The sequence below is a fragment of the Theropithecus gelada genome, chromosome 9, assembly GCF_003255815.1.
Source record: "Theropithecus gelada isolate Dixy chromosome 9, Tgel_1.0, whole genome shotgun sequence".
NCBI classification, from domain to species: domain Eukaryota; kingdom Metazoa; phylum Chordata; class Mammalia; order Primates; family Cercopithecidae; genus Theropithecus; species Theropithecus gelada.
The window spans coordinates 97,538,171-97,549,839 of record NC_037677.1 but is presented as its reverse complement, the minus strand read 5'-3'; the positions used below and the strand labels follow the sequence as shown (position 1 = coordinate 97,549,839).

The window sequence follows — 11,669 nt, the reverse complement described above, 5'->3', positions numbered from 1 at the left end:
CCCTTCCCCTAACCTCAGATTCCCCCACTGACTCCAACATCCCATTATCCCCAGGATCTCTCCTACCAACTTCCTCAGGACTCTCCGGCTCCTGCCTGCCCACCCTTCTTCCTCCCAGTGCCACACTGGTGGCTCACATCTTTCCACTTTCTTCCTTCCTCAGCTGTCACTAAGGCTCTGCCTTAGTGTCCAAGGACAAGGTGCTAGTGGGCAGCCTGTGTCACCCGCACTCACGACTCCCCTATCTCCCAAGCCAGGAAAGGGGGTAAGAAACCCAAGGTCTGGACCTTGGGATTGGTGGGCACTTTCTCACACGCCGCCTCTTACTTTGTAAGTCATCCAAGCCTCCAGGGACACAGGCTATCAGACAGGGCTCTCAAGGGGTCAATGTATCCATTCCTTAGCCCCAAGCAGCATTCTGTGCAAGGAAAAGGATTAAAGGCTTTTCTAGTCCCTGAAATCCTGAGAAATCATTTCATGTTGGGGTCCATTAAAGACCTCAGACATTCTACTGGATTTGTCCTTCCTCCATCACCTTTTCTCCCCAAGAGCGCTCGGGGAATAGCCAGCAAATAGAGGGGGTGTGGGTCAAACAAGTTCCTATACTCTTTATCCAGCGCATTCACATTATTTTTAAACAAAAAAAATTTTTTTTTAATTTTTTCTTTGGGTTTGTACAAGAAATTTACAGTGTGAAAAATATACAAGTGAAAACGAGGCCATAAACCTGGGTGAAGGGAGAGGCTGCTTGGTCACAAACACAAATAAACAAGACATTTCTGAGTTCTTCCTTTGGTCTGACTTCAGCCCCCTCACTCCAGGAGAGAGGCTGCAGAGCTCGAACCTGGGAACCGAGCCCAGGCCCGGCCCTGTCCCCCAATATGGGCAGGCACATCTGGAGCAGCTGGTGCCATCTGGCTTTCTCTGGCTTTGGGGTCAGGGGGAATGTGGAGAGGAGGGAGCCCCTTCTTCCTCCCAGCTCCCCTGGCTGGAGTGGGCTGGAAGCGCCTGTGAACAGGGTTGGCAGTGGCACTGGCAGCGGTGGGGAATGAAGTGGGTAGTGACAGGAGCCTCTGGGTGACAGTGAACACGGGGACCTTCGAGCGGTCTGATCTTGCTCCTCCAAGTCATACGACCATCCCAAGTTCCTGGCAGAAGCCCAGAGGCCTGGATCCTAGGAGACAAGTGGCTTTGGGGCCCTCAGCTTTTGGGGTCATCCGTGGGCCCTGGGGCCTAAGTGAATCTGCAGCTGCTGCCCCTCTGGCAGAGCTCCCTGCAGAGCTGGGTGCCGAGGGCCCTAGATCTCAGTAGCAGTGATCTCCTCCAGGCAGATGCAGGGGGCCTGCTCAGCCAGGCCCAGCTCCGCAAGCTCCCGGGCCTCCAGCTCCAGGCTGAGCTGCTGCAGCTCCTGCTCTAGCTGCCGGTTGCGCCGGTACATCTGGATGTAGTTGTGCTGCAGCTGCTTCTGGTAGCGGATCACCTGCTCCTTCTCTGCCTGCCAGGCCAGCCGCTCCCCTTCAAAGCTGTCCCGCTGCTCCTCACCCCGCCGCCGCTCCCGCTGCAGCTCCACCCGCAATCGCTCCACCTGGGCCCGCAAGCTGCCCCCAACCCCGGCTGCTGCCCGCTGCACTTTGGCCTCATCACTCTCTGCCAGGAGGAATGGGTCAGCGGTGGCAGGTGGCACAGCGGGCTCCCGGAGTCCAGCCGCCTCAGCATCCAACTGCCCAGCTTTCTCCCGCAGCCGCTCGGCTTCCTGGCGGTGTCGCTGCAGCTCCTGGGAACAGGCTTCCAGCTCCAGCTCCCGAGCTCGGGCGGCCTCCTGTAGACCCCGCGCACGGCCCTCACTGACCCGCAGGGTAGCACGGGCCTCCCGCAGTGCCACCCGCAGGGCCACCAGCTCGCTGCCCTTCTGCACCAGCTCTGCCTGAGACTCCTTCAGCTGCTGCTTCAGCAGGGAGATCTCGCCTGATTTCTGGCACACCTGGGGGTGGGAGGCAGTGGGGAAGGATGGTGAGACAGGTTCTCCTGGGGGGACAGGCCCTGTGCATCATGCTGGGCATTCAGGAGGAGAGTCCATCTTTATCCCCATTTTACAGATGGAGACACTGAGGCAAATCTAGTGACATGTCCAAGGTCGTAGAGTGAAGATGTGGCTTAAGTGGAAAGCAGACATAGATTTTTTTGCTTCAAAGTTGGTGTCTTCAAAGCATCACGAGACACTGGAAGTACCACTGAGCCCTGGGGACTGGGTGCTGGCAGGTGCTGCAGGAATGGGGGCAATGGAGGGCAGTACCCAGGTGTCTACTGGAGAGGTACTACAGTGACTTGGTTAAGAGCTCAGATATTGGAGCCAGACTGCCTGGGTTTAGATTTGGCACTTCAGTCTTTCTGGGCCTCAGTTTACTCATCTCTAAAATGGGGAGACTAGTGGTAGCCCCCTCAGTGTTGTTATAAGGATGAAATGATCTGTCCCATGTAACATGCTTAGAAGAGTGCCTCCACACCACAAACACCACATTCTTACTACTGGCTGGAGCGTGGCTTTGTGCCACTAGACAAGGCCAACAAGGAGACCCTCCTCCCAGAAAGGAACAGAGGAGAACTTCATCTCACGGAGGTGAGGAAGGGGAGGACCTCTGGGGGTGGCAGGCTGAGGGAGGGTGCGGCTGGGCCCCTTTTTCCAGGGTTTCTCCCTGTGTGACCCTGCTCCCTGCCCCTCCTGGTCTGGCCCACCTCCCACTTGGTCTCCTCAAGCCTTGGCCCGAGCTCCCGCTGCTCCCGCTCCAAGGTGGCGCAGCGCCGCTCCAGCTGTTCACGCTCCTGCAGCAGCTGTGCGAAGTCATCCTGCAATTGCCGCTTCTCCTGCTGCAGCTGGAACACCTGCAGCTGCAGCAGCTGTTGGGCCCGCTGTGCCCGCTGTGCCTGGGCTGCACAGTCCTCTCGCAGGGCCTCGCGCTCTCGCTGCCAGTGCCGCTGCCGCTCCTCGTATGCCTGCAGGCGAGAAGACAGACCCAGCTCCTGGGCAGTTTTCCCAACTCCCCACTCAGTGTCTGCTCTGGCGGCCCACTTCTGAGGGCTCAGGAAGGGTGTATTCCATCAAACAACAATAGTAATTGCAACAATACTAACTGCTTTTATGATGATCATAGAAACAAACACAAGAGCAAGCAGACCGGGCTCGGTGGCTCACGCCTGTAATCCCAGCATTTTGGGAAGCCGAGGTGGGTGGATCACTTAAGCTCCGGAGTTCGAGACCAGCCTAGGCAACACAGCAAAACCTTGCCTCTCCAAAGAACAAAAATTAGCTTGGTGTGGTGGCGTGTGCCTGTAGTCTCAGCTACTTGGGAGGCTGGGGTGGGAGGACTGCTTGAGTCCAGGAGGTTGAGGCTACAAGGAGCTGAAATCGCGCCACTGCACTCTAGCCTGGGTGAGAGAATGAGATCCTGTCTCAAAAAAAAAAAAAGCACTTGGCCGGGTGCAGTGGCTCAGGCCTGTAATCCTAGCAGTTTGGGAGGCCGAGGCGGGTGCCTCACTTGAGGCTAGGGGTTCGAAACCAGCTTGGCCAACATGGTAGGAACCCTGTCTCTACTAAAAATCCAAAAAAAAAAAAAAAAAAAAGCTAGCATTTATGTATAGCATTTCCTAGATACCAGGCATTAGTCTAAGCACTTTACACCTTTTGCCTTATTTAATCCTCATAACAATCCTATGAAGCTAGAAATATCCCTGTTATAGATGAAGAAATAGAGGCTGAATAAAGTTAAGCAACTTGCTCAAGCCCAAAAACTGGTATTTAGCAGTGGGAGGTTTGAGTCCATGCACTCTGACTCCTTTCCACCCCACAAGTTTTGTTTTTTGTTTCTTGTTTTGAGATACAGTCTTGCTCTGTTACCCAAGGCTAGAGTGCAATGGCAAAATGTCAGCTCACTGTAACCTCCTCCTCCTGGGCTCAAGTGATCCTCCTACCTCAGCCTCCCAAATAGCTGGGACTACAGGTACATGCCACCACACTCAGCTAATTTATTTTTAAGAGAGATGGGGTTTCCCCATGTTGCCCAGGCTGGTCTCAAACTCCCGAGCTCAAGCAATCCGCCCACCCCGGCCTCCCAAAGTGCTGGGATTACAGATGTGAGCCACCACATCTGGCTATTCCACAAATTAAACCAGACAACTGGTGGGGAGGGCAGGGGGGTCACAACTACAACTACCCAACCCCTCTTCCCTGCTAAAATGGAAATGCCCCTTTCATTCCCCAGGCCTTGGGATGTCCTGCCATGCCCCTTCCCCATCATTGCCTCTGACCACACCTGGCACATGGTAGCCTCATTCTCGTCCAGACTGTCCCGCAGCTGCTGAAGCTCTGCCTCCCGCTCTCGGAGCTTTCCTTCCAGGACACAGTGCAGCAGGGCCTCGTCGGAAGGAGGTGGAGGCGGGGGTGGTGGTGAGCGCTCCCCACAGGAGCTGCTGTCAGGGGAGGCCCGGGTACCACTGCCCAAAAGCCCGGCAGCCACACGGCCCCCCAGGGAGCCTGTGCTCTTGCTGGAGGAGGACCGGCCACTGTCTGAGTGGGAGGGCCCAGTAGGGACCCCTCGGGCTGGCCCAGGCAGTGCCCCTCGCCCAGAGCCATGGGAAGGCAGGTGCCCGCCTGGGGAGCTGGTGGTTGGCTCGGCACCTCCGGTGCTGTAGGTGGGCAGGCTGGACAGTGAGTTTCGGCCAGAGTCGGATAGCGTCCCTGATGGGCAGCCACTGGCCCAGCCACTAAATGCCAGGGGTTTGTCAGCAGCTGAAGAGGAGGAGGAAGAAGAGGAGGAGGAGGCAGGGCCCCCAAACAGCTGCGTCAGGCTGCCCTGGCTCCCAGACAGCCCGGTGGTCCGAGGACCCATGAAGCTAGGCAGGGACGGAGCCCCTCGAGGTTTGGGCAGCACTGGCTTGAAGGCTGTTGGGCGGATCAGGATCTTCTCCATGTTCTGAAATGAGGTGCCATGTGACAGTGGAGACGAGCTGCCCAATCTTGCAGAACCCTTATGACACTCCCTGCCCTCCCATCTGGGGTCCCCAATGCCCATATATTCGTAACAATTGCGGCCACTGGTGGAGGTGGCCACCAGTGTCAGCTTTGTGTCAAGCAATCTGAAAGGTTTATCCCCATTATCTAAATATGATCACTATTCTCATATTACAGATGAGGAAATGGAGGCTCAGCAAGGTTAAAGGCCTTGACCAAAGCCAAACATATAACTGGTGCAGAAATAACCAGAACATAAGCAACTAGCACTTAACCACTGTATACATGCTACATGCTAGGCACTATGCTATACATTATTTGACCTTCACGTCAGTTCTAGAAACTGAGGCTCAGGTTAAGTGACTTCCCTGAGGTCACACATGCAGAATGAGAGAGAGCTGGGATTAGGACCCAGCTCTGGTGAATCTGGAGCCCACACACTTTCCTCTATATAAGCTTCTAAATTCCAGTTTTCCAAGGGGGACTCCCGTTCTACCCAGGCCCACAAGGAAGAGCTGGTCCTCACCTTCTCCAGCTTTCCAGAGACAGGGATGAGCTTCGGTGGTGGGCCGCGGAGGTGGGCATTGTGTGCCCGCTGCTCTCGGGCATCCTCAACATCACTGCTTGGGCTAGGGGGTGACTCTGTCCGGAAGTCCTCATTGATGTAGGTGAAGCTGGTGACAGGGACAGCCTTCCTAGGAGGCACAGCTGGGCACAGCGGCTCCTGTGCCTCATAGCCACCCCGCAGCAGGCCATCCTGCTGGCGGAAGAAGGTGGGCCCAGGAGGGCCGTGGTGGCGGGGAGGAGCTGGACCCCCGGGACAGGGCCGGCCTGAGATAAGGCTGCTCACACTGCCCATGGCTGGAGCTTGTGGGGCAGTGGCAGCTTCAGGAGCAGGCTCCAGTGGCACTGGCAGAGTCTGCACAATGGCCATGGTGGCAAAGGCTCAGGCCTGGCCAGCGGCCTCGCAGGTGACCTGTAAGCAGGGCAGTGGTGTCAGAGTCCCTCCACCTAGAGACCCCTCCTGACCCACTGATCCTGACCAAACACCTTGACATCAGTAACAAGCCTTGATCCCCACCAAGACTCCCCCTTCAAGTGCTGGAATGAACCTCAATTCCCCCTGGGCCCCAGACCACACTGTCCAATGCTGGTCTGAACAGGGCTGAGGATTGAATCCACTCAGCAGAGATGCTGAGAGGGATGGGAGGCATGGGTGATTACTGCAGAGCCACTTGTCAGCAAAGACCCAGGCCTAAGTCCAATCCTGCATCCCACAGAGGCCAGGACTCAGGTGAGGGAGGGGCCTTCTCTACTAGCTTGAAGCACAGGTCCCTGGTCCTCTAAGTCAGGTGGGCAGTTTGGGCTGAGGTACCTCAGGGGTGCAATCAGCACCTCAGATGGTAATTAGGGAACAAAGAGCCAAAGTCAGTCAGTGCCCTGCCTCCCTCTGCTGGGCCTCAGTTTCTCCCAGACAGTGAGGCAGCTAAACTGCCTCTCTGTGGATCCGGCTAAATAAGAAAACCACCACTCTTAGGGAGTCCACAGGTGTCCTTTGGGGTCTCCTGCCTCCCAGAGGTAGATGCAGGCTCATACATTTTCCATGACAACTCCTAGCCTCTGCACACCCAATCAGTGAGGCCTAAAGGAACCTCCACAGGCTCTACCCCATTGCCAACCTCTCTGAAACCCTACAGCTTCAGAAGGTCCCCAGACTAACCCTGAGGGGAGGAAGGTAGAAGTCCCGCCTTCACCTCTAGTGGCTGCTCCAAAACCTCACTTCCACAGAACCCAGGCAAGACGGCTCCACCTCCCCAGGCCCTGCTCCTTCCTGGAAGCAGCTGCAAGTCTCCACCCGGAACCCCCTCCCTAGTCCCAGTCCCGAGGCCGCTGATGACCAGGACTTAGGCATCTGCTGAAGTCATCATGCAGAGCAGGGCCAAGAACTGGACAGAGAATTGCACTGGGAGTAGGAATGTGTGCATTTAGTTATTTATTGTGTGACTACATGCACAGGAGTGTGGAAATGAACACGTGTATATGAAAATGTGCGTGAAAGCATCGTGAATGTGAGTCTACACGTTTGATGTATCAGTACATTCACATACATGAGTTCATGTGTGAATTCACATGTGTATATCTTACAAGAGTATGTGGGTAAGGGGTCATTAGAAAGCCTGTGAAAGTTATAAATGCGGATCTAACAAGTGAGTTTGTGGTGTGTGGGAGAGACGGTGCCTGGACAGCTTTGTCAGTAAGTTCATGAGTTTATGTATGATCTCCTATGTATGTGTGCGACTAGGAAGGTGAGTGCACCAGGGTATGCAGAGGAACCTGTGAACGTGGGCACGCAGGTATGAGAGTGGTGGGAGCCTGGGTGGCTTGAGGGCCCATTGGTGGGGGGAGCCTGTTTCCTTCCCTCTCTGGCATGTGGGGAGAGGTGGGACATTATCTAACTCCTTTGCCTGATCTGTTCCCCTTCTTTCTCGCATGTGCTCCATTAAATCCACCGCCCTCCTTCCCACCCAAGTCAAAAGATACTGCGAACCAGGAAGAGGTGTCCAGGCTGGGGTAGGAGCTGCGGGGAGCTGGGGGAGGGGTAGGCCGGGCGCAGGGAGCGATCACAGGCCCCTCTGCAGGGCGGGGGCTCAGACCACCCCACACATCCCAGCGCCCAGCAGAGCAAATAGAGAAACCCTTCCCCTCCCGTCTCTGGGCCCACTCCAGGGCGTGGAGTGAACAGTGGGGAAAGGACTTCTTAGGGGACCAAGGGCTGGCACCTCTGTTGCATTTCCCCACTTCAGCGAGCACGGAGAAAGTGAAAACTGAAGGAAGGAGACAGGCTCAGAGAAAGACAGGGACCCAAAAGAGACAAAGACTTGGAGAAGCCCGAGGGTCAGGCCGACAAGGAGACAGTCAGGCGTACCCAGTGAGCCAGGGCCCCCAACCCCACGGAGCCGAGGGCCCCTAAGTCCAAAGTGCCACAGAGCTGGGCCCTGAGAGCCACACGCCCAGGGAGCCAGAGCCAGGAGTCTGGAAAGCCAGGCCCAGCCAGCCCGGCTCCCGCTCTTGGAGAGAAGGAGGGGCAAGTGGAGGCTCCATTTTGAGAAATGCGTTTGTGGCTGTGGGAGATGGGAACCCCTCATTCTCCCCAGCACTCCCTGAGCAATCACTCTGGCCCAGGAGCACCCCCCTTTTAGCGGGCTGAGGGGAGCTGAGGGCTGGAGCTGGTTCAGGGCAGGCGAAGGATCTGGAGTTGGGGAAAGTCTCCCTGCCACCCAAACTCCAAGGACCAGTCAAGCGGGGTCAAGTCTGCGATCACGAGTTCCCATTCGGCGGCGGGAAGCCGGGAGCCCCCGATCCATCCTCCAGAACCCAGCCCCCCTTCCACAAAGTGGGGGCGTCTGGAGAACGCTGTCTCCCGGCTGGACTCCACCGCGCAGAAGTTGGGGACTCCCCAGGCCGCCTCCCAGACCCGGCCCCCCCTCACCTCCGCCGCGCTGCTCCATGCTCAGCCCTAGGCCGCCCCCAGCGCTCCACAGGCGCGCCGCCCGGCTCCGGCTCCGGCCCCGGCCCCGGCCCGCGTACCGCCACTCGGAGCCGCCCGGCCCGGCCCCGCCTCCGCGGCTCCCCCGGCCCTGGCCAGCCCCCGCCCAGTGCGAGTGGGCGGCGCCGCGCGGGGGAGGGTCCGAGGGGCGTCTCCGCCCCGGGACGCGGACACGCGCAGGCACCCGCGTCACGCGAATCCGCCGGGGCGCACGTAGGGGCTGCTCGGCGGCAGTCGGGAGCCCTGCCTCCGACGCCCTGTGACTGCGTGTCCGGCGGCTCGGTTCGGCTCGACGCGGCGGCGGCGGTGGTCACCCTCCGCCCCAGCCAGGGCCCCGGGGCCAGCGGCAGCTGGTCATTGTTCCAGCACAAAGGGCCACGGCACGGCGGCGGCCGCCCCTCCCCCTCTGCTTCTCCAAGCGAAGCTTCCTTGACACGCTCTCAGCCTCAGAGTCCCAAGCGAGAGAGGTCGACGACCGGCCGTCCCCCACTCTCCGGTGCCGGGGCCCCGCGCCCTAGCGCGAGTCGGAGGCCGAGGCTGGGTCCGCACCTGCCCCACCAGGGGCGGGTTGGAGGCGGCAACCTGGGCTTCGCAGAGGCGGCGCCACCTGGCGGCCCGCTCGGAGAACACACCCAGCCTCCCCCCCACCACGCGGGCCCTGCCCCACTCCCCCGCACGGTGCCCTTTTCCCCGCGAACCCAGGCCGGCCTCTGGCGCGGCCCCGTGCTCCCCAGCCTCCCCTCGGGACCGCTTGCTAAGACAGAGGTCATTTCTCGGAGAGGAGCGGCCCCTGGCTCCCCAACAATCACTGGGGCAAACCGGTCCAAGCCTACAGCCCAAACCTACAGGAGCCGCACGGCAGACAACATTCCACTTTCTCAAGGTCGCAAATATTCTCACCTTCTCGCACACAATACAGTCTCCCTAACACCCACGCGACCTTTCCCACATGCAGCCTCACCACGCAGCCACAAGCAGTCTCAGCTGTCACGTGGGTCCGCGTTCCTTCTTTCCATAATCTTCCAGTCCAACTCACACACAGACACGGTGTTACAGGCCTGTTGGGCACAGGCTTCCACAACAATCCGCAGTCCTTCGCACCCAGTCACTGTCTCAAATGCACTTAGTCTCCTAACCATCTTTCACGCATTGACAGACTCTATTCACAGTCACTCACACAGACAACTTCTTACAGCCATGCTTCACAAATATTCTACCGCACAGCCTTTCCCCTAGGGGTCTCGGTGACCCGGTCAGGTCAGCTGATGCCTGCATCCCTGGGCAAAGACAGCCTTTCTCCCCTAACCACCCCCTCCCCCGCAGGGCCAAGGCCTGCCAGAGCTCGCCCGGGCCCCAGGAAGGAGCATCCCCCCCTTCCAGGCCACAGCCCTGGCCGGCTCTCAGCTCTATTTTTAGCTCCATGGACAGGGTTGTTTTTCTTTCTTTTTCCCTGGAAAGGGAAACACAGCCCAGCCACCCTCAGACTCACCCCAGACCCTCAGCCTCACAAGAACAGACTGAGCCCCTCTCCCCAACAGAGCCCCCTCCTCTGGCCTTGCCCTGATCCCTGCCTCCTGGGGCACCGAGAACCTCCTCCCCTTTCTGGCAGCCTGCCCAGCTCAGGCGGCAGCTGGGCTCAGCGTGTGTGTAGGGGTAGGGGGTGGGGCGGGAAGAAGGCATCAAGCTACTGCCCACTCCCTCATTCCCTGGGGGCAGGGGCTCGTCCTCCTTTTTCTACGGGGCTAGGCCCACTCTGGTATTGAGGGGGCGTTTACACTCATGCATTTTCTGCGGGGGAGGAGACTCCTACTCCGGCAAGGAGTGGAGGTGAGGGTAGGAAGGGGACCCGCAGGCGCTCAGGCAGCTGCTCTCTGGGCTGGCGGGAATAGGCGGGGACAGCTGTCCACTGCCATCAAGGGCCTGTCTCCGAAACCTTCGGGGATGCAGATACCAAGAATGTGCTGGGGGAAGGATGTACAGGAGCCCAGGTTAACCCCAGCCCTGCCCAGCAGCCCGGCCCTCCTGCTCCGCCCCGGCTCCAGGGGGCGCTGTGCTCCGGTTCCTGGGAGAGGGCTTATCCCCGCTCCAGGAGGAGAATGGAACGCCGTCCGGCCTGGAACCAAGCAAACGCGCCTCGTGGTGGGATTGGGGGCACAGGCCACTGGTGTGCCGAGCTGTCACGTGCCCGGCGCCTGTTTACGTCTTCGTCTTCACCTGTGGGCGGCCAGGAAGCAGGAACCTCTGGGTGCGTCCCACCCGGCCCGCCCCCGTCGGCGGTCACGGGGCTGCCCCTTTCCCGCACCCAATGCGCGACCGCAGAGTGCCCTGCCCGCTGTGGGTCCGCGCGGGCTGATTGGCGCTGTCCCTGGGAGTGCAAGGGTAGAAAACTGGGCGCGTCCTTTCCGACTGCATGTGTGTTCGCGTGTCCCAAGTGCGGGCGTGGGTCTGTGCACGCGTGTGTGGGGCCCGTCGGCGTGCGTTTTCGTGTCGCTTCCCTGTTTGGACTCTTCGCGGGCGACCCACCAAGTGCGGACCCCCCTCCTCACTCCACCCCTAGCTTCCCCAGAAGCGGAAAGTTCGTTCAGGAGCGGGGATGTGCGGGAAGCAGGAGTTCCTGCACCTCCGCGGCCCCACCACTCACCCAGCGCCACCTGCGCCTCGGCTCCAGCTCTGGCCCCGCTCCTGCTCCAGCGCGCCCACCTCCTCGCCGCGACAACGCCGCCTCCCTAGCCCGCTCCGAACTCTGGGCTCCGAACTCCGGGCTCCGGGTTCCGGGCTCCCGGCTCCCGGCTCCGGGCGCCCGCCTGGCCTGACCTGGTGGGGCGGGGCGGGGCGGCTCAGGCCGCGCCCCCCACCCAGGGAGGGGAGTGGTCTGTCCCGCACTCCACCAACAGCCTACCCAGTTCCCAGCCCCACAGGGACTCGACGGTGGCCGAGGCTGCCCCTCTGGCCTTCGCCTTCACAGTTTACTGGATTTGGTTTTTGACGTGGGGAAGAGGGCGAGCATCTCGTGACCGATAATTCGACTACCTGGCTGCCTTAAACTAAGCTGCCCTATAGAACTTGACTCTGCCACCCTCCCTGCTCCGTTGGGAGCCCAACCCGGTCCACTCTTGG

At 59.4% G+C, this 11,669-nt stretch overlaps 1 protein-coding gene across 3 annotated transcripts; it reads right to left on the bottom strand.

The window, feature by feature from the left end:
* Positions 1 to 627: 627 nt before the first annotated feature.
* LZTS2 (leucine zipper tumor suppressor 2) lies at positions 628 to 11,376 on the bottom strand. 3 transcript variants are annotated; one of them, XM_025398000.1, is made up of 5 exons: positions 11,194 to 11,376; positions 5,532 to 5,981; positions 4,308 to 4,967; positions 2,734 to 2,991; positions 628 to 1,981 (listed from the first exon to the last, which is right to left on the bottom strand). In XM_025398000.1, the coding sequence occupies exons 2-5, from the start codon at positions 5,937 to 5,939 to the stop codon at positions 1,298 to 1,300; spliced, it is 2,010 nt and encodes a 669-aa protein (XP_025253785.1). In that variant the 5' UTR covers positions 5,940 to 5,981; positions 11,194 to 11,376; the 3' UTR covers positions 628 to 1,297. The 3 variants fall into 3 exon arrangements, with proteins under 3 accessions (XP_025253785.1, XP_025253786.1, XP_025253784.1); XM_025398001.1 differs by lacking the exon at positions 11,194 to 11,376 and adding an exon at positions 10,042 to 10,103; XM_025397999.1 differs by lacking the exon at positions 11,194 to 11,376 and adding an exon at positions 8,496 to 8,616.
* Positions 11,377 to 11,669: the final 293 nt, after the last annotated feature.